At 37.7% G+C, this 23,361-nt stretch overlaps 1 protein-coding gene across 3 annotated transcripts in view; it reads left to right on the forward strand.

The window, feature by feature from the left end:
• Positions 1–22,088, forward strand: part of GLIPR1L2 (GLIPR1 like 2) — a 50,062-nt gene extending 27,974 nt beyond the window's left edge. Inside the window, exons 4-6 of one of the 3 annotated variants that reach the window (XM_066257807.1) lie at positions 10,466–10,551; positions 18,403–18,429; positions 18,512–22,088. In XM_066257807.1, coding sequence (XP_066113904.1) covers positions 10,466–10,551; positions 18,403–18,429; positions 18,512–18,876 — 478 coding nt within the window. In that variant the 3' untranslated portion in view covers positions 18,877–22,088. Of the gene's footprint in view, positions 1–10,465; positions 10,597–18,402; positions 18,430–18,511 lie in introns of all 3 variants that reach the window. The other 2 variants (XM_066257810.1, XM_066257808.1) reach the window with 2 other exon arrangements.
• Positions 22,089–23,361: the final 1,273 nt, after the last annotated feature.

Raw genomic sequence — 23,361 nt, forward strand, 5'->3', positions numbered from 1 at the left:
GACCAGGCAAGCCCAGGGTTTTGAACCGGTGACCTCAGCATTTCCAGGTCAATGCTTTATCCACTGCGCCACCACAGGTCAGGCCTGTATATCAATTTTATATCCTGCAACTTCACTGTATTATTATATCTAATAGTTTTTTGGGAGGCTTTGTGGTTTTCTAGGTACAGAATCATGTTATCTGCAAGAAGGAATAGTTTTACTTCTTTCCAATTTGCATACTCTTTGTTTTTTTCTCTTCCCTGATTGCTCTGGCTAGGACTTCCAAAACTATGGTGAATAAGAGTGGTAAGAGTCTTTTCTTGATTCATAAGAAATGTCTTTTTCTTGATTCTAAAGGAAAAACTTTCAGTTTTTCACCATTGAGTATATTGGCTGACAGTTTGCTATATATGGCCTTTATTATGTTGAGATACTTTCCTTCTACACCTATTTTATTGAATTTTTTAATCATAAATCGATGTTGTATCTTAATGAATGCCTTTACTGCATCCATTTTTTTAAGAGAGAGGGAGAAGGACCAACAGAAACAGATAGACAGGAAGAAAGAGATGAAAAGCATCACCTCAGAGTTGCAGCACCTTAGTTGTTCATTGATTCCTTTCTCATATGTGCCTGAACTGGGGGGCTCCAGCTGAGCCAGTGACCCCTTGCTCAAGCCAGTGACCTTGGGCTCAATCCGGCGACCTTGGGCTTCCAGTCAGCAATGATGCATGGAGTCATATCTATGATCCCATGCTCAATTTGGTGACCCTATGCTCAAGCTGGTAAGTGGCACTGAAGTCGGAGGGCCCGCATTCAATCCAGTGACCTTGAGGTTTCAAATCTGGGTCTTCAGGATCCCAGGACAGCACTCTATCCACTGCGTCACCACCTGGTCAGGCTTCTACATCTATTGATAGGATCATATAATTTTTGTTCTTAGTTTTGTTAATTTGTGGTATATTATATTGATTGGTTTGCATATGTTGAACCATTTTTGTACCTCTGCAATAAACCTCACTTGATCATGATGTATTACTTTTTAATGTATTGTTCTACTCATTTTGCTAGTATTTTGTTTAGGATTTTTGCATCTCTGTTCATCAGAGATATTGGTCTGTAGTTTTGTGTGTGTGTGTTTTGTCTTTGCCAGGTTTTGGTATCAGGGTTATGTTGATCTCATAAAATGTGTTAGAAAGTATTGTCTATTCTTTAATTTTTTAAAAAAGTTTGAATATTTGGTAGAATTCACTAGTGAAGCCATCTGTTCTTGGACTTTTATTTTGTGGGGAAGGTTTTTTATGTTTTTTTTTAACTACCTCACTCTTTATTGGCCTATTTAGGTATTCCAAATCTTTATGATTTAGTTTGGGAAAGTTATACACAGAAATTCTTGGAAGTTATCCATTTCTTTCTAGGTTATTGAATTTGGTGGCATATAGTCTTCCATAGTATCCTAGTATGATACTTTCTATATCTATGAAGTCTATAGTAACTTTATTTCATTTCAGATTTTATTTATATGAGTCATTTCTCTTTTTTCCTTAGTAAATCTAGCCAGGGGGTTGTCCATTTTATTAATCTTTTCAAAGAACCAGTTCTTTGTTGTATTAATTTTTTGTATAGTTCTTTTGTTCTCTATTTCATTCGATTCTGTTCTAAGTGTTATTATTTTATTTCTTCCGCTGACTTTGGATTGTCTTTGTTATTTTTGCTAGTTCTTTAAGATGTAGTGTTAGGTTGTTTACTTGGAATTTCTCTTGTTTCTTGATATAGGCCTTAATGATATAAACTTCCTTCTTTTTACTGCTTTGCTACATCCCAGAAATTTTCTTGTGTCATGTTGTCATTCTCATTTGTCTCTATATATCTTTTGATCTCTCCTTTTATTTTGTCTTTGGCCCAGTCATTTTCTAGTAGAATGTTGTTTAATTTTCACATTTTTGTAGGTTTCTTTACTTTTTTTTCACATTTAAATTCTAATTTCAGAGCATTATGGTCAGAGAATATGCTTGGTATTATTCAATCTTCTTGAATTTGTTGAGGCTAGTTTTTTATCCAACATATAATCTATCCTGGAAAATGTTCCATGTGCACTGGAGAAGAATGTATAATCCTATGTTCTGGGATGAAAGGTTCTGTAAATATCAATTATGTTCACTAGTCTAATGTGTCATTTAAGGCCAATTTTCTTTATTGGTTTTCTGTTTGATTGCTCTATCTAGAGTGGTCAATGGAGTATTAAAATCCCCAACTATGATTGTGTTTTTATCTGTTTCTTCTTTTAGTTCTGTTAGTAGTTGCTTTATATACTTTGGTGCTCCATGATTCAGTGCATATATATTAAGAAATGTTAATTCTTCTGGATGTAGTGTTCCCTTTATCATTATGAAATGTTCATCTTTGTCTCTTGTTATCTTCAATTTAGTTTTGTCAGATATAAGTGTGGCTATTCCTGCTTTTCTTCATATGTTATTTGCTTGGAGAGTCACTTTCCATGCTTTCACTTCAAGTCTAACTTTGTTCATCATAGATGTGTCTCCTGAGGCAGTATGTGTTTGGGTCTTGTTTTTTAATTCAATCTGCTACTCTGTGCAGATTTATTGGTAAATTTAGTTAATTTACATTTAGAGTAATTATTAATGCATGAGGATTTCCTATAGCCTTTTTATCTTTTGTATTATGGTACCTCTGTGCCTCCACTGGTTTTTTTCCTTTGTGTTTCTATTGTTTTTATTTGGTGGTATTTCATACATCTCTTTTCTGTTTCTTCTTTTTCTAAGCTAGGTGTTTCGATTTTGAGGATTTTTTTGTTTTTTCTTTTTTCTGTTTGTGGGTGGTTACCATTAAGTTATTTATTAAAATGTTTCATATATACAGTAGTTTTTTGTCTTACAAATGCATCTATCCTCCATCCTCCTTTGCTAATTCAACCTTTACCTCCTCTCTTGCTGTTTTTGTTGTCTCAAATTATTCCTGATTATGCTGTAATTTTTTTTTTTTTGGAGATCTTACTTGTAGTTTTGTGAAGTTTTGTTCTTTGTTTTATGTATATAGTATAATGCCTTTGAATATATCCTACAATGGTAGTGTTCTTGTTCTAGTGATAAATTCCCTCAGCTTCTGTATGTCTGGAAAAGTCATTATTTCCCCTTCATATCTAAAGGATAACTTTGCTGAATATATTATTTTTGGCTGATAATTCCTCCCTTTTAGTACTTTAAATATTTAATTTAATTGTCTTCTGGATTGTAGTTTCTGCTGAGAAGTCCATTGATAACCCAAAGGGACTTTTTTTTTTCCAAGGGAGACACAGAGAAAAACAGAGAGAGGAACAGATAGGGACAGGCAGTCGGGAAGAGAGAAAGATAAGAAGCATCAATTCCTTGTTGCGGCTCCTTAGTTGTTCATTGATTTCTTTCTCATATGTGCCTTGACCAGGTGGCTACAGCCAAGCCAGTGACCTTTTGCTCAAGCCAGAAACCTTGGGCTCAAACCAGCAACCACAGGGTCAAGTCTATGATCCCATGCTCAAGCCAGCAACCCCGTTCTCAAGCTGATGAGCCATGCTCAAGCCAGATGAGCCTGCACTCAAGCCGGAGACCTCAAGGTTTTCAATCCCAGGTCCTCAGTGTCTCACATTGACACTTTATTCACTGTGCCACCTCATGCTCAGGCTTAATATACTTTTTTTTACATGTTGTCATCTTTTTCCTGACATGAAGATTCTTTCTTTGTCATTAATTTTTGACAGTTTTAATACAATGTGTCTTAGAGAAGGCCTCTTTAAATTAAGGTAACTAGGTGTTCTATTTGCTTCTTGGATTCAAGGATCTAGCTCTTTCCATAGGTTTGATAAGTTCTCATCAACTGTTTGAATAAGATCTCCATTTTCTTCTCCTTCTCTTCTTCTGGTGTGCCTATTATTCTTACATTGCTTTCTGATAGAATCAGATAGTTCTTGTGGAACTCTATTATTTTTTAAAGTCTCTCTTTTTCCCTCTATATTATTTCTAGATTTCTATATTCTATATTATTAATTCTTTTCTCCATCTGGTCAGATCTTTTTTTTTATGTTGGCTAGTACATTCTTGATCTCATTTATTGAGTTCTTCATCTCCAAAATTTCTGTTTGATTCTTTCTTAGAATTTCAATGTCTTTGATAAAATACTCATTTTTTCATTAATTTTTTTCTGAGTGCATTAAATTGTCTCTCTGTGTTTTGTCACATCTTACTGAGTATTTTAAGAACTTTAATCTTAAATTCTCTGTCATGTTTATCCTAAATTCCCATGTGTTTAAGTTGCTTTCAGGAAATTTTTTCTTTTCTTTTTAAATTGCATTGCTCCCTAAGTTATTTATGGTATTCAATGGACTCCACCTCTGTCTAGGCATTTGTGTGAATGGCTCTCTTTTTAGTAGATTACTTCTAAGTGGTTTTTCTATTATTTTCCAATAGGTGGCAATGAATCACTAGTCTTAGTTCTGTGAAATCCTGGTACTGACTCCCATCACAATGCTTGCTGTCCTCCTGTGTAGTCTGCAATGCTGGGGGTGGGGGAGACACTGCAGGGACATGGCCACTTTCTTTGTTTTCCCTCCCAGTAAATGCTATCTAATGCCCTGACTAGGGACCAAACACAGAGCACCCTTTTTGCTCAAGGGAAATAGTAGTTCTGTAGTGTCAATTCTCCAGTTGCCACCACCAAGGGAGAAAGGAGGTGAGTTCTGGGAGGCTGGGCATCTATGAAGCTTTGTGTCCTGGTTTCTCTGCCAAAATCACAAACCACAGGCAGACTGTAGGATAATTGGCAAGTTCCCAGAGCTGCGTTCCCTTCCCAGGGCCCTGTGCTCAGCTATTGCTCTAGTTGTTTACTCTTGCAAGAGTGCCAACAAAATCTCTCAGCCCTTCCTGGCAGAAGGAAACCCAGACATGACTGGATTTCTCCCCTCTCCAAGCTGAACCCCTCCATGAGCTCTCAGCTACAGGGTTGCATCCCCAGGCCCATTTTTATTTTTTGTTTCCCTGACCACTCCTGCTTTTCCACCTTTAGTTGCTTCAATGTGTGTATCTTTCAGATATGATTTCATGCTGAGCTGAAGTTCTTTCATTGAGTTATAGCTGTTCAATTGTTGAAATTTCAATGGGAGAGACCTAGGAGTTTCCTCACATTGCCATTCTTCTGACATCACCAGGATTTTATTTTATTAAAATCCATATGAAAGTTGGACAAGATATACTCATTGTAGCATGTTTTAATAGCATGAAACTAAAATAAAAAATACTAATGATTTCCATAATAAGGGATTGAGCAATTAATTTACTGTACATTATTATGTAATCATTAAAAACACTGGTGTCTTTGTCTTCTTCTATGTACCAATATGAAAATATCTCAATTGATAGATGAAAAATCAAGATGCAAAACAATAATAAATAAGATTGGGGTTTTTGTTACAGCAGATAACTTGATCAAAAAATGTAGTGATTCAATAAGATAGAAGTAAGAAATTTCTGTTTGATGGGCGGCTCTGTTCCATTAGTCACTTGAACACCCAAGTAGCTCCCATCTTGTTGCCTCATCATTCCCAGGTCACAAATATGAGCTAGTTCAAGCTTATACTAAGGGACAAGAAACATATTGGCAGCCTGACCAGCTCTTAAAGCACCTTGTGGGTAGGAGCAACACTGCTAATTCCACTCTATTGGATATAAAATTGATCATATGGCCACATCTAAGTTGCAAGGGAAGTTGGGAAATATAGTGTGAGAAATACAGCTTTCTATTAATATGCCAAGCTAACATACTTTTATTTCAGTATTTTAAAAGGTATTTAGATAGCAGTCTTTATCACAAATATAGATGTGCTAAGAATTTTTGTGAAAAACTTTTTTTCTGGAAATAATCATAGAAGCTGTAAATAGAAGTTATCTTTGTGGAGATAGTTTTCCTCTTTATGGTTGCCTTTTTCTGCTTCCTTCTTTCTACCATATACTTATAAATGTTATACATGTATTACTTTTATTTTTTATTTGCTTTTATGACAACAAAAGATATCTGGATTGATATTGGAGAAATATTTAAGACATTTTTAAGGTATAAATAACAGGATTTATAAGTCATTATATTAAGTAATGAGAGACAAGAAATAGTCAAGGAAGATTCTCAGAAGTAAATAGTATTGCCATTAACTGCAGCGAGGAACACTAAACTTTTTGGGAGGGAGGACGGTGAGTTCCATTTTGGACATAATGAATTTGAGTTGGCTATGAAATACTTACTTTGAGATGTTTAGTAAGCAAGTGGCTGTATGGATCAGAAGCTCATGAGTGAGGCATGGCATAGAACAAACATTTGGAGTACCAATGGTAATTGAAATCATGAGAGTAGATGAGATTCTGAGAGAAAACAGAATCAGAAGAGAAAAAGACCTCTAGAGCATCGTGCCAACATTTAGAGCAGTGGTCCCCAACCTTTTTTGGGCCACGGACTGGTTTAATGTCAGAAAATATTTTCACGGACCAGCCTTTAGGGTGGGATGGGTAAATGTATCATGTGACCGAGACAAGCATCAAGAATGAGTCTTAGATGGCTGTAACAGAGGGAATCTGGTCATTTTTTAAAAATAAAACATTGTTCAGACTTAAATATAAATAAAAGGGAAATAATGTAAGTTATTTATTCTTTTTCTGCGGACTGGTACCAAATGGTCCATGGACCAGTACCGGTTCGTGGTCCGGGGGTTGGGGACCACTGATTTAGAAGAAAATGAAATGGCAAGGGCTAATTAAAAAGAGTGGCCAGACAGAAGAAGAAGAATATGATATCATAGTAAGCATGGGGAAAAAGATGTTTTCAGAAAGAAGATGTAGTTCAAAATTTCATATTCTAAGAAATCAAGCAAAGTAAAGATTTACAAATATCAGCTATAAGAAGAGACAGTTCTGCCCTGGCCAGATGGCTCAGTTGGTTAGAACTTTGTCCCGAACCACAGAGGTTGCCAATTTGAACTCTAGTCAGGGCACATTTAGGAACAGACAATGTTCCTGCCTCTCTCTCTCTCTCTCTCTCTCACCTTTCTTCTCTCTAAAATCAATAAAAAAAAAAGAGAGAGAGGCATTTCTGTGGAGTAGAAGAAAGTGATGCTAGGTTAGAATGAATCGAGCACTACTTATTGTTTTTATTTTGTTTTTTAAATGGAAATAATATAAGTATGTTAAAATATTGGCATGGTGTATCTAATACAGAATAAAAGTAATTCTTTATAAAGAAAGAAGGTAGAAAAGAGATCTACCTTAGAAAGAAGGAGAAGCAGTTTTTCAGTTTTACTAGAAAAGAAGGGGTAGGTATATTTGTCATATACAATGACAAAAATTTCTCCAGTTCCAATCTTTTTAATTAATTTATTTGTTTTTTATAAGTGAGAGGAAGAGAGATAGAAAGATAAACTCCCACATGTGACCTGAACAGGATTCACCCAGCAACCCTGTCTGGGGCTGATACTCAAATCAACCCAGCTATCCTCAGTACCCGAGGCCAATGCTCAGACCAACCAAGCCACTGGCTGTGAGAGAAGAAGGGAAAGGAAAGGGGAAGAAGAAGAGGAAGAGAAGCAGATAGTTGCTTTGCATGTGTGCCCTGACTGAGGATCAAACCAGGGATGTCCGCGCACCTGGCTAACACTCTATCCACTGAGCCAACTGGCCAGGGCTCTAATTGCCTCTAGTTTCAATCTAAAGGCCAATATGCTTCTCTGTGAAGTAAGACAGATTATGTTCAGAGAATAAAGTGAAAGACAATGAAGCTGGAATCTTAAGGATTGGAAAGGTTTGAAATAGTTATTATGTAAATTGAGAAAAAACTCTCACTAGGGAACTACTGAGAGATTCTCTACCTAGTTTAATAGTATTTCTCCAGCAGTATCCAGTTTCCCTGAAGCAGATACGGAACATTCAGGCAATAAGATGCCTTCCTTTTTTTTTTTTTCTTTTTCGGACACTGGGGTTTAATCAGGTAGATGTAAAGGAAAATTGTTCCAAGAGAATTTCAGGTTTTTAGCTACATATACAAATATGCAAAGGCCTAAGCTATATATAGAAGAAACAACCGAGTAGAAAGGGAGAAAATAGACTTGTAATACCAGTGAAATTGATGGACAAGTAAATAAGTGAGCAACCTGGAAGGATAGGAGTCATCAGTGAGTGTAATGTGTGATTTTGTGAGTAAGGTGCCAAAATGAGGAAGGAGGCATGATCACAAGGAAGATAGTGTCTTGGGAAGGATTAGAGGATGGAACAGTGAAATCATATCAGTTTAAAAAGAGCTTTATTCGTGTTTAACTGTGGTTCCTAATCCTTTAGTTCTAAAATGTAGAGGTAAAGGGGATAGGACCAACTGAGTTTTATAGCAAGTGATACAGAGTAACATAGCTTTGTACATAAAGGGATAATTTGAAGCAGAAAACAATAGGATTCATGCTTTCCCTGACCTGGAATACATTTAAGTAGTCATAGAGGTTTTTTTGTTTGTTTGTATTTTTCTGAAGTTGGAAGCGGGGATGCAGTCAGACAGTCTCCTGCATTCGCCCAACCGGGCTCCACCTGGCATGCCCACCAGGGAGCAATGTTCCGCCCATCTGGGGCGTCGCTCTGCCTCAATCAGAGCCATTCTAGCTCCTGAGGCAGAGGCCACAGAGCCATCCTCAGCACCCGGGCCAACTTTGCTCCAATGGAGCCTTGGCTGCGGGAGGGGAAGAGAGAGACAGAGAGGAAGGAGAGGGGGAGGGGTGGAGAAGCAGATGGGCGCTTCTCCTGTGTGCCCTGGTCGGGAATCGAACCCGGGACTCCTGCATGCCAGGCCGATGCTCTAAGTAGTCATAGAGTTTTGCCAAAGACAAAATATATTAGATATATCAGAAAGAGAGCTGGATGGGATCTCTAAAAGATCATCTTCCTTGCTGCTTATTGCATTGTATTTTTCTCTAGCTTACTGGAATAGATTCTTTAAACCTTCTTGGGAAACCTATAGATGTCCAGCTGTGAACCAGAATATAACACTGTGGTATTTCTCAGTGCTCTATGGCAGTAGTGAAAGTGAAAGGGGTTTTTGTGTGTGGTGTGACTATTCTGGCTATATGAGATGGAAAGGCCAATATCTATTTGATCTTCTCCTACCATTGTTCTATGGGCAATGTACAGACTGTGTGAGCCTGTACCTAGAGAACTTTGAAGAGAAGAATCTGCTTATAAATTGTAATTGTTAGATTGTCAATCTATGGAGCTGAATTACCTCCTTCGTGAACAAAGTGCTGGCAAAAAGGGTCTAGTGTAAGCAATGAAAGTCTCATCACCACCAGAATTGTGTTCTCCTTCTGGAACAGTATAATTCTATTATAAAGTTTGAATAGTGGTCTTCTAATGGACTTTGGATTGGGTGTAGTTACTCATTAGGCCAGTTAGGCAACGTGTCCTTATCTAGGGCCTGGACAGAAGTCCTATAGGTGGCAATATACTGAAAGAAAAGCTTGATATGAGTCTAAAATAGGTTACAGGGACTTATATGCCTAATATTTGTTTTTGTAGCTTCCACTACACATTGAGTAAATAAGCAACCCTGTTTAAATGACCTACCTATCTCTTCTATCCTTATTCTAGGTCTTTTATATAAGCTTCCCAATCAGTATCTACTTTTGGGTCTCTTTTCCTTGCTTAAGTTTTGGGCAATTGATATAATAATTTTTCAGTTCTTCCCTCTTCTGTATACAATGGGTTGACCAAATTTGTAAAATTCCATTTAAATTTATTTGCTTGTTTATATACATATATTTTTTATATAGACCTCAAAGTAATCCATGCAGTTAGGTCTTTGGGACAATAAAAATTTAAGGATTTTTCAAACTCTTCAGAAAATTAATATATCATTTCTAAAGAACTTTTTATACATTTGTACCAACCAGAAAGAAATTATAAAACATTTCATAACATTAATTTTTAAAGGAAAACTCTGCTACAAACTAGGACAAAATAAGCTTTAAAACTCATATTTGCCCTGGTCATATTCGCCCTGACCAGGTAGCTCAGTCAGTGAGAACATCATCCAGCTACACCAAGGTTGCAGGTTCAATCCCCAGTCAGGGCACATAAAAGAATCAACGAATGAATGCATAAATAAGTGGAACAATAAATTGATGTTTCTCTCTCTCCTTCTCTCTGTCTCTCTCTAAAATCAATAAATTTTTAAAAACTTATATAAAAAGTAAAACTCATTTAAATTACAATATTTTCTTTCAAGAACATAAGAATTCATTTCAGAAGAGACTTTTCAGGTATGGAGGGGGGAGATTGCATCTGCAATTTAAGTACTTCCTTGAATTCTTTTTCTATATTACCTTTATAATTAATGATAAATCAGTAACCACAATTACATAAATACCTCAAAATGTGAGATTTCTTCTAACTAAATGTTTTTTGCTTTTTTGCAGAGCAACTCTGATGAGAAGGCCTTATAAACAGGGAGTAGTTTGTTCTCAATGTGGCAAACATGACGGTTGCACAGATTTTCTCTGCAGTAAGACCAAGAAAATAACTTTAACATGAAAAGCATCCATAGTGCGTAAGATGACAAGAAAAATGATGTGTTGAACATTAGTTTTTCATTGTCATGTTAATATTGTTACTTTGATCAGAATGGTATAGTATTGCCTGACCAGGCGATGGCGCAGTGGATAGAGCATCGGACTGGGATGTGGAGGACCCAGGTTCAAAACCCCAAGATCCCCAGCTTGAGTGCAGGCTCATCTGGTTTGAGCAAAGCTCACCAGCTTGAGCCCAAGGTCGCTGGCTCGAGCAAGGGGTCACTCGGTCTGCTGTAGCCCCCCGGTCAAGGCACATATGAGAAAGCAATCAATGAACAAGTAAGGTGCCACAATGAAGAACTGATGCTTTTCATCTCTTTCCCTTCCTGTCTGTCTATCCTTCTCTCTCTGTCTCTGCCACACACACACACAAAAGAATGGTATAGTTTTGAGAGAAAGCTGAAACAATGTCAGCTTTATATTTTTCTAAACTGCACAGCCTTTTCTGCCCTCTCTTACCTCAGTTCCTCCTCCTAACAACCTACCAGATTGTTTGAAAGAAGAAATGAGAACTTATAGCTATACCTGAAAGAGTTTCACTGTTAATTCCTTAAAACATATCCCATTTAAAAATGTAACATGTTAGAGCCGAAGCAGGACGACAAGGAATCTATGCACAGTGCAGTGGATGTGGGGAGACAGCCTAAGCAGAATGAGGCTGGTGTCCGCATGGGGATGTGGTCTTGTATGGGAAGTTAGGGCCCTCCTGAGTGAATCGGTGACCCTGCATAAGGCCAGGTTTCGTATATCAGAGACAGATCATGATGAAATGTCCATGCAGGGTGGCTCAGTGTGTGGTATTCTGAGCCCAGCAAGGTGAGGACAGCAGCAGCATGGGGTGGGAGGGAGAAGCCTGGCGTGGAGTAGCAGAGAATGAACAGGCAAGGAAGGCATCTGTGCAGGGACGGTCTGGGACTGCTGTTGGAGCCCAAGCAGAAGGAAAAGATTTACCAGGCATGGCCTGGCAAGAGGTATTAAAACCTAATCAGGTAAAAAAAAGGGCATCCATGTTTAGGAACAACTTCACTTGGGATGTCAGGGTCCTAACTAAGTGAGGAGGGCTTTAATATGGGGCAGGTGGCCTGGTATCAGATGGGTGGGAGCCCTAGTGGGATAAAAGGAGCAAACTCACATATTGGAGAGAGGTTCAAAGTTCAGTTTTGGAGTTTGAAGTCGGTAGGAGAAGACCCAAGCATAGGATCAGATTATAGGTTGCCAGATTAAATACAGGGTGCTCAGCTAAATTTGAATTTCAGATAAATTAAAAATACTTTTAGTATAAATTTATTCCTAAAATTGTTTTTTTGAAATTCAAATTTAGTTAGGCATCTGTATTTTTATTTGTTAAATCTGACAGCTCCTCCTGCTGATGTGGAGCGTCAACACCCCAGCAGGATAAGGAGGTCACACAGGTAGGGGAGAGAGCGCTAGAGGCAGTGATGGGAGATTGGAAGCCCTCTAGAGCAGTGGTCCCCAACCCCCAGGCCATGGACCAGTACCAGTCTGTGGGCCATTTGGTACTGGTCTGCAGAGAAAGAATAAATAACTTACATTATTTCCGTTTTATTTATATTTAAGTCTGAATGATGTTTTATTTTTTAAAAATGACCAGATTCCCTCTGTTACATCCGTCTAAGACTCACTCTTGACGCTTGTCTCAGTCACGTGATACATTTATTCGTCCCACCCTAAAGGCCGCTCTGTGAAAATACTTTCTGACATTAAACCAGTCCGTGGCCCAAAAAAGGTTGGGGACCACTGCCCTAGGGGATTAAGCAAGTAAGTAAATAGATTGAGGGTTATGGGAGCTGGTTTTCTCACTGTCAGATAATGAATTACAAATATTTTTTGTTTGATTTTTTGTTTTTTGTTTTTTAATTTAATGAGAGGGAGGGAGGTAGAGACAGACTCCCGCATGCGCCCCAACCGGGATCAACCTGGCAATGCGCTGCCCATCTGGGGCCCTTGCTCTGTTGCAACGGGGGCCTTTTTTTTTTTTTTAAGCACCTAAGGCAGAGGCCATGGGGCCATCCTCAGCACCCAGGGCCAACTTGCTCCAACCGAGCCATGGCTGCAAGATTAGAGGGGAACAGAGAGAGAAGCAAGATGGAGAGGGGTGGAGAAGCAGATGGGTGCTTCTCCTGTGTGCCCTGACCGGGAATCAAACCCCAGACATCCACAGTTGACACTCTACCACAAGACAACCAGCCAGGGCCTGAATTACAAATATGTAAAGGAAATTAGCATAAATCTTGTGATGAATTGGAATTAGAGGTATTGGAACTTAAGTGTTTCAATAAATATAAATAAACTAGATGTAAATATTTATATATGTACATACCTATATTCCTTTGCTCCAAAGTGGCCTTAAAGCAGTGACTGCCTCCACTCCCAAAAGCAATGAATACAACAACTAGCACACAGATGTTAGTTTCTAAATTACTGTCTGCAATCAAAGGAACCACAGCTCATTGGAGGAAGGTTAAATTCCAGGGCTAGGGGAGGAGAAATATCAGATAAACCTAGAATGTCTTTTTATACCTGAAAGCTACAAAGTGCTTCAATAGTGGTGGAGACAAGTAACAAAAAGGACACAGAAACCATCTTAAAGGGTTCTCCCTGGTCAAATAAAGGACAATTTAAGCATAGAAATAATAATAATAACTCAATTATAATAATCAATTATAAACAGGAAAAACTATGATTTATACTGATATAAATGAATAAATTAAAGTTTGGTGAGAAACAGTGTAATTACATAGTTCCAAAGTAAGTCTCCATAAACATACTTAATTACTAAGGCCCTGCCAGATAACTCATGTGGTTAGAGCATTGTCCCAGAGCATGGAGGTTGCCAGTTTGATCCCAATCAAGGCACAGACAGGAACAGCTTGAGTTCTTGTCTCTCTCTCTCTCTCCTCTCTCCCCCTTCCTATCTCACTGAAATCAATAAGTAGAAATTTAAAAAACAAACTTAATTACTAAGGGAACAGAGTAGCTCCACAAAGGAGAAGCCTGGCGGAAACCACCCTAATAAAGTGGTCAGAGTGAACATCGACATCATCAATAGAAAGAATATTTCAAAACTAGATGCCACCTGAGAGGGTGCAATGAGAAGAGCACAGCATCACTTCTGTGGTGTTCCTGCCAAACATGCATCACCTAATCTAATCACAAGGAAGCAATAAGTCTAAACTGCAAAAATTGAGGATTTGTACCCTGACCTGTGATGGCACAGTGGCTAAAGTATTGAACTAGAATGCTGAGGTCACTGGTTTGAGGCCTCAGGCTTGCCCAGCCGAGGTACATAGGAGAAGGAGCTATAAGGTGATGCTTCCTGCTCCTTTTTCTTTCTTTCTCTCTTCTTGATAAAATCAATAAATAAAAATCTTTAACAATAAATAAATAAAAAATAAATTGAGGATTTCTCTACAGAAAACTGGCTTATTACCCATAAAACTGTTAAGATTATGAATGTCAAATAAAGGATGAAGAATTGTCCCAGACTGAAGAGAATAAAAGACATGAAAACTAAATGCATAATTCTGAACATGATGCTTTTGCTATAAGGGACACTGTTAGCATAATTAAGAAGAAAATGAATGAGATCTAAACATTAAATGTCAGTAATGTAACTGTTAATTTTCTGATTTTGATAGCTGTATTATGGTTAGGTAGAGGAGTATCTTTACTTCTTTCTTTATTTTAGCAAGAGAGAAAGAGAAAGGTAGAAGCAGACAGAAAGAGAGAGAGATGAGAAACATCAACTCATAGTTGTGGCACCTTAGTTGTTCATTTATTGCTTTCTCATATGTGCCTTAACCGGGGGGCTCCAGCTAAATCAGTGACCCCTTGCTCAAGCCAGCAACTTTTGGGCTCAAGCCACTGACCATGGGATCATGTCTATGATCCCACGCTCAAGCCAGCGACCCTGTGCTCAAGCTGGTGAGCCCACGCTCAAGCGGGCGACCTCGGGGTTTTGAACCTGGATTCTCAGTGTTCCAGACTGATGCTTTATCCACTGCATCCACTGCATCACCATCTAGTCAGGCTCAATATTTTCTTTATATATGTATTTTTTCAGCACTACTGTCTCTTCTCTTTCTGAGACTCTGATGACATGAATGCTAGTCTTTTATGCAAGATTGCCAATTGCCAACACCATTACTACCAAACTAGTAGAAAGTTGATTCTATATTATAGAGCTGAAACCAGAAACTAAGTACTGTTCTATGAATAAAAGGGGGAAATTCAAGCTGGTTTCAGACTTCTCTACAATAACTGTCAATGCTAAAAGACAGTAGAATGATGCCTTTATTGTCCTTAATACAAGAAGTGTCAACCAAGAATTTATATACACCCAAAGCTACTATTTTTTTTAATTTAGAAATTAAGTTTAGCTTGACCAAGCAGTGGCACAGTGGATAAAGATTGGCCTGGTTGTTGAGGATCCAGGTTCGAAACCCTGAGGTCACCAGCTTGAGTGTGGGCTCATCCGGCTTCTGTATGGGGTCACTGGCTTGAGCATGGGATCATAGACATGACCCTATGGCCACTGACTTGAGCCCAAAGGTCACTGGCTTGAAACCCAAGGTCACTGGCTTGAGCAAGGTGTCATTGGCTCAGCTAGAGCCCCCCGATCAAGGCACATATGAGAAGAAAGCAATCAATGAACAACTAAGGTGCTGCAACTAGAAATTGATGCTTCTCATCTCTCTCCCTTCCTGTCTTTCCCTGTCTATCCCTCTCTCTCTCCTTTCTCTCTCTCTCTCTCTCACTTAAAATAATAATAATAATAAATAAAATAAAAAATAAATTATATTTAATGGGGTGACATTGATCAATAAAAGTTCATAGTACATAGTTTCAGATAAACATTTGAACTGTTGATTGCATTATGTGCCCATTGTCCAGTCAAATCATTTTCTATCACCTTATATTTGTCCCTTTTACTTCCCTCTGCCCCATGCCCCTCTTCCTGGTAATCACTTCACTTTTATCTATGTTCTATGAGTCTCATTTCTATATTCCACCTATGTGTGAAATCATACAGTTCTTAACTTTTTTTGATTTACTTATTTCACTTAGCATAATGATCTCAAGATCCCCCCATGTTGTCATAAGTGGCAGCATGTCATCATTTCTTATTTAAGTTTAAGCAAATAGACACATATGGGGATATGCAGTAACTTGTGGTATATAGTTCTCATGAATATTTCCTCATAAAATCCTAAAGAATGACCTTCACCAAAATGATAAATGGAAAAGCAAAAAACTGCACTGAAAGAACTGTCCATAAGCATTGAATCTTTATTAATAGAAGAAGATTAAGACAAATCTGAAGCTTATAATTCCAAAACAAAATATAATAAATTTTGGCAATATACAAGTGATGTAATTAATAAAACTTGGGAGAAGAAAGAGGTAAAATATTGAATTTCCTTATCTTTTAGAGCCTGAAGCTAAAAGATATTATTTAAAGCTGATAAAGTAAACAAGAGAGAAATGTTTAAATGGGTTTAAATATTTAATCAGTCTAACCTGTGGTGGCACAGTGGATAAAGCTTTGACCTGGAATGCTGACATCGCAAGTTCGAAATCCTGGGCTTTCCCAGTCAAGGCACATATGTCCCTACCTTCTCTCTCTCTCTCTCTCCAAGGCACATATGTCCCTACCTTCTCTCTCTCTCTCTCTCTCTCTCTCTCTCTCTCCTCTCTAAAATGAATAAATAAAATCTTTTAAAATATGTTTAATCAAGTGCAAAAGTAAAAGAAAGTAATCAATAATGAGAGCCTGGGCCCTGGCCGGTTGGCTCAGTGGTAGAGCGTCGGCCTGACGTGCAGGGGTCCCGGGTTTGATTCCTGGCCAGGGCACACAGGAGAAGCGCCCATCTGCTTCTCCACTCCTCCCCTTCTCCTTCCTCTCTGTCTCTCTCTTCCCCTCCCTCAGCCAAGGCTCCATTGGAGCAAAAGTTGGCCTGGGTGCTGAGGATGGTTCTGTGGCCTCTGCCTCAGGCACTAGAATGGCTCTGATTGTGGCAGAGCTACGCCCCAGAGGGGCAGAGCATCACCCCCTGGTGGGCATGCTGGGTGGATCCCGGTCGGGTGCATGCGGGAGTCTGTCTGACTGCCTCCCCGTTTCGAACTTCAGAAAAAGAAAATAATAATAATAATAATGAGAGCCTGACCTGTGGTGGTGCAGTGCATGGAGTGTCAGCCTGGAACACTGAGGTCATCAGTTCAAAATCCCAGGCTTGCCCTGGCCGGATAGCTTGGTTGGTTGGAGCATTGTCCCAAAGCATAGAGGTTGCTGGGTCGATTCCCAGTCAGGGCACATGCAAGAACAGATATTTCTGTCTATCTCTCTCTCCCTTCCTCCCTCTAAAATGAATAAAATAAATATTTAAAAAAAAAATTTTAAACTGAGCTTGCCTGTTTAAAGCACATATGGGTGGCAACTTTTCTGGCCTCCATCTTTCCTCGGGGCCAGGTAACCTCGTCGGGCGGGAAGTGCTCTGTACTCAATAAAGCCTTTTATTATTCCACAAAAATAAATAAATAAATAAATAGATAAATAAATAAATAAAGCACATATGTTACTTGATGCTTCCTGTTCCTTCATCCTTCTCTCTCTCCTCTCTAAAATGAATAAATAAAATATTTTTAAAAAATTAATGATAAATGAAGGAAGATGCAAAAAAAGAAGTGTACTAATTACATCATTGCTTATTCTGAGTCATCAATAGATATACAAACGGAATGAAGGAGAGAAAATATAGAGACTGTATGGCAAAGATTTTTTTAAAGGAGCTCTAAAAGAAAGATCATTACATAAAACATACAGTAACAAATATGACCAAGCACAAGAGACTAAAATAACTTCAAAGATTCAACAGAATATCAGTTCATCTCTAAGGTGCCCAAAGACTGATCTCTAAATTTTCCTCAAGGGTTTTATCACTGCAAGACCAAGCCCCGGGTTCCCACTGGGCTCTTCCTGTGTGAGGATTCATTTATCCTCCCACTCTCCTTCCAGGTGGATTCAGGAGAGGTTATCTGATCTCCTCTGTCCAGGTGTGAAGAGGAAAGAAAAATTATTTTCTAAAAAGTATTTTAATAGTGTTGGGCTGGATAGCAAAAATAATGAATACCAGGCCACATAGGAAATGAAGAGCAACTGAAAGTTCCTGAAAATAAGGGTTAAATGAGGAAAGTGAGTAGATTCAGAAGACTAATTTGGAATAATCAGGGGAGAAAAAAAGAGATAATAATATGAGTTGTCAGAGGAACAAATATATGGTGACAGAAAATGATTTGACTTTGGGTGATTGAGAATACAATACAATCAACGGTTCAAATGTTTATGTGAAACCTATATGCTCTTATTAACCAATGTCACCCCATTCATTTTAATTTTCTAAATTAACAAAAAAAGAAATAAGAGATGTTATAGAATCTTAGAGTGCTGAAACTGGAACAATCTTAGAAGGCAAATGTGAAGTGATTTATATAAGGTGGCATGATGATTTAGGGACAGAATTAGTACTAGAATTCACATCTCCTCAGGCCTGCACTTTCATGCTCTGTCTACCAACCAGACTCACTTTCACTAAAAGAGAGTATAATGGACTTTGTAACTGTCTGCGGGTTGGAGGGGAAAAAACAAAGATAATAGCTTGATGCCTAAAAGCCAGGAAAACGATGTCAATTTTGTTGGAAAAATTATCTTATATTCTAGAGGAAAAAAATTTATAATTCTTTATAGACTTTCTTTTCCTTTCTAGGTAATGCAGATCGTGACCAAATCACATGTATGTATTGTTGTCCTTTCTTTCTTGAACAATTTAACTGCTTTATGTGAAATCCAGTTTTCAATTCCTTCTTTATTTACAGATTATCGATTCTGGTATCCAAAATGGGAAGTGCCCCGGCCACTTGTATGTGATACTCTTTGCATATTTGTTTTCATTTTGAGAGCATTAACTTTAATACTATGTGCCACAATTGTTTTGATAATACAGTCTCATTTTCCAAATATATTACTGGAAGAAGAGATGATATTTACTCCTGAGGCAATAGAAGTGGAGGAGGAAGAAAAAGAGAAAGAAGAGGATGAGGATGAAAATGAGGATGAAGATAAGGATAAAGATGAGGATGAAGATAAGGATCAAGATGAGGATGAAGATGAAGAAAAAGATGAGGATGAGGATGAGGATGAGGATGAGGATGAAGATGAGGATGAGGATGATAAAGACTAAGGGTAAGATATACCACCACGACAGGACAAAAGTATGATACAAAAAAAAAGCAAATTAAAAAAAAAAAACAATATTGAGCTTTAACAAGAAAGAATATGTACAAACCACTATTGCAATACATTTATTCCCTTCTCTTCCACATTTATTCAACAAATTTAAATTTGAAAAACAAATAAGCAAAAAAGATGCATTTTATAGTAAATATTATAAGGCAAGCTCTTGAACACTAAGAACAGGTAAAGATGTGATAATAGAAATACAAAAAAGACTTAACAGTCTAATTAATCTTAAGATTTTGCTATGTTACCCTGATAAAGGAGAAAATTTCCATTTTCTAAATGTTTTTTTCTCTGTGTTTTAAATACTTTAAAAGTAGGTTAATAAATTTCTCGAGCATTAAAATAACACCTCACAGTGCTTAGAACCATTCGAAGTTCAGGACAACCATTTAATAACTTGGTTTTGTTGTTTTTATCATTACTATCACAGTTGTTATTAGTAATGGTGATCGTAATAGTGGTTATATTTTCCATGTGATATCAAGGCACCAAATATCCTTATGTATTTGTGTATTGGTATATGTTTAGAATAGTTTAAGTGGTACTTGTATATGCCATTAAGAGACAAATTTGTTATTTCTACTTTATGTTCAATATTTCATCAAAGCCATGTTGTAATTTTTTACCAGGCTATATAATTTGTTGCCACCAAAGGCTAATAAATGTCAAGTGTTTACTTAGTTGTGATTGAGCAATCTGACTACTTTTGAATTTAGGTGATAAACTTTAAAAAATAATTATTTACTTGTAATTATTCAAAAAGTATAGTTAACATGCATAAATAAATAATATAAACTAACTACTTACCAGTGTAATACTAATAAACAAACAGAGTAAAATACCTAACCTAGAAAAATACATCAAATGATATAAACTCTATGTTTATTAACTTTATATATTAAAAGCCTGTGGCCCTGTCCGGTGGCTCAGTGGATAGAACCTGGGCCCAGCATATGGACATCCGGGTTTGATTCCCAGTCAGGGCACACAGGAGAAGTGTTCATCTGCTTCTCCCCCTTTCCACTTCTCTCTCACTTCCCTTACCACAGCCAGTGGCTCGAATAGTTTGAGCATAGCCCTGGGAGCTGAGGATAATTAGGTTGGTCCTATCACTTCAGTCTCTGGTGCTAAAAATAGCTTGGTAGTCAAGCATCGGCCCTAGATGGTGTTGCAAGATAGATCCTGATCAGGGTGCATGCAGGAATTTGCCTCCTCTCACCTAAAAAATAATAATAATTTTTTAAAAGCCTGTACTTAAATGGGGTAAGATAAGAATTGTGGAGGTGGGGAGAACCTTGAACTATTTATTCTTTCAGACTTGTTAGTTTCTGGGTTTTTTAAATTTTTATTTATTGATTTTAGTGAGAGAAGACAGGAAATAGAAAAACGAGGTCATCTATCTGTTCCTGTATGTGCCCTGACCCTTCTCTTCCACATTTATTCAACAAATTTAAATTTGAAAAACAAATAAGCAAAATATATATATATTTCTATGAAGTCAGCCTCTTTTTTTCCCAGACTCCTAAGAAATATAATATAGAGAAAAGGGCTGGTTATCCACAATGATATTTTATTATTTTACATTTGTATAATATTTTATAGCTTCTAAAAGGCTTTCACAAAATTATTTCATACTCAAAAACTACTTTGTGCAGTTGATATTGCACCCATTTTTAAAATGAGAAAACTGACTCTGGATTTGTGACATGGTTCAACTTAGGACAGAAAACAAATTAATTTCTAAACATTCTGATACAGTAGAAATTCTTCATGATACTATATTCAATTCCAAGTGTGACTAACTTGTTATGTATCTGTATATCTAACTTACTCTTCTACATCCACTCTTCAACATATTCTCCAGGTAACTTCATGGATTATGATTGCTATAAACCAGGCCGGTGGCTCTTAACTGTGAGCAATTTTGCTACCCAGTTCACCCTACCCTAGAACATTTGGCAATACCTGTTAACAGTTTTGATGGTCATGACCAGAAAGGTGATGCTGGTACCTAGAGGGCAGAGATCAGGAATGCTGCTAAACATTCTACAATGCACAGGATAGCCGCCACCCACACAAGAATTATCCAGAGCAAAATGTCAATAGTGCTGAAGTTGAGAAATTCTGCTGTAGGCTTATTTCCACCCTATATGATGTAAATTATGGATGCATAATATGTTATTATATTTCCTTAAACTCTCATTTATCTAAAAATTGTTCTCCCAGGCCCTGTCTGGTTGGCTTAGTGAATAGAACATTAGCCTGGTGTGTGGACATCCCAGGTTCAATCTCCGGCGAAGGCACACATGAGAAGTGACCATCTGCTTCTCCTTTCCTCTCTCTCCCCCTTCTCTGTCTCTTCCTGCCAGTGGCTCAATTGGTTCGAGTATCTGCCCCAGTGCCCCAGGCACTGAAGATAGCTCGGTTGTTTCAAGCATCAGCCTCAGGTGCTGAGGATAACTTGGTTAATTCAAGCATCGGCCTCAAACACAGTTGCCAGGTGGATCCTGGTCAGGGCACATGCAGGAGTTTGTCTCTCTGTTTTTCTTCCTCTCACTTAAAAAAAAAAAGTTCTTCCATTCTCTTTTGTATCCACCTTTGCTCACTTTTCCATATTCACAGGTTACCATGGGAGCTGTCATTTTTAAAACTTTGATTCTCTCTCCCTAGTTTGGGGATGGTTCATTCACCATAGCTGGGCCCAATCATAGTCTTAGGTTTAGAGTTACAGACAGACATTCAAGCAAAGTTTTACTTGGTAGCTAATGTTTTAATATGCAAAGCTCTGAGGTTATTTATCAGGACTACCCGGAAAAAAAGAATAAACTACAGAGAAAAGCAGTAAAAGACTGCTGTCTCTGATCCTTAGTCTTAGTTTTTTTCCTACTTTTCATTTAACTTTTTTTCCAAATTCTGTTTTATTTTCATCGAATAATTTTTTATTTTTTAGGTTATTTTGAGTTGGATTTCTTAACTGGCTCAATTGACAGGATATTCTCAATATAGACTTATCTTAATTAAAATTTTTATTATTATAAAACAGCATGAATAATAACGGCATTAAAACTCAATCTATGGATGTTCTTCATAGCATCATGTGGTCAAAAGAATATAATGTCTGCTTAATTTTATTTTCCAATAAAATTTGTTCTCGATATAATCTCCAGCTGTCCCAGAGCCACACACCCTATGTGCTTAGAAATCTTATTTTTATCTTTACTACACAAGTGGCAAGTTGACTCTTTCAACTAGCATAATGGATGATTAGCATGAATCCCAAAGTTGTCAGGGAAAATTACTCCAATTCTGTTTCCATGGCACTGACTTCAGGAATGTGCTTTGATGAGGACACTGTGGCCTCAACAGTCACAAGTGACAGATAAGCATTTGGTTCATTTCTTGAAGTGCTGTGTATTCTATTTTGCATTGTAAGACTTTGAGACTGTTGAAGATGCTCCTGGTTCTGGTAAGGCAATCTCTAGCACATATCTGTTCTACATCATGTGCAGAAATGCTTCAGCATGTGATTGGTCCAGAGAAAGAAAGATAAGTTTCTAGTTCTTCATTCATTTATACTGTAACCTCTGCAACTATACATCTGTAATGAGGTTTAGTTCTAGGAAGTTTGCACCATCTTGGTCCTGGAGAATGTTGCTGATCTCACTGCCTTCATCCTGACATTCTTTTGTGTTCTTTATGTGAATAAAACTTGTCTGATGTTTTCAAGTGTTTGTGCTTTGTCTGCCCAACAGTCCATTTACATTGCCAATATAGCAGTTGTGCAGAGCGGCAGCCAATGGAATGACACAAAGGCTCCTTATCCAACATGGATAAGTCTCTGTGGGGAAAACTCTGGGATAATAAAGGGGACAGGAATGATAATGCAATGATGTCACGTTGGTTTTCTACTTGCCCTTGATTTAGCTAAGAGTTCGAGAAAATATGAAAGAACCAGTATATTTAGTCAATAAATAATGGCAAAATTTTAGTGATCTTATACTATTTTTAGTCCTTCATTCAAATGGTCAAGGATCAAGTATGTTAGTCCCTGAAATCAGATAAATGTGATGATTACTGAGTCTGCTTTAGGTTCTTCAATTCCCCATAGCAATGAGCTGCAGTGCTGTGTGGTAATAGACACTACATTAAGGGAGGCTGGGAAAAGCAGGAATAACACATAGTAGTATGGGAGGAACTAGAGACATAAATACTTGATGACTCTAGAGGTGGTAGGAACTGTGATTATTTAACATAGCCATGAACCTCTTCCACATCATTCAACATAATGTTGCTGGGAAGCCACCTTAAGCAGCAATGGTGGGCTGAGGTGGGGTACAGAGCATGGTGACAGTACCTTTCCTGCCCTTTCCTAGCAGAAACTCAACATTCTTATTCTGAAAGCAGATATTGCCCAAATCACAGGTGC

This window comes from Saccopteryx bilineata, chromosome 2 (genome assembly GCF_036850765.1).
Source record: "Saccopteryx bilineata isolate mSacBil1 chromosome 2, mSacBil1_pri_phased_curated, whole genome shotgun sequence".
NCBI lineage: Eukaryota > Metazoa > Chordata > Mammalia > Chiroptera > Emballonuridae > Saccopteryx > Saccopteryx bilineata.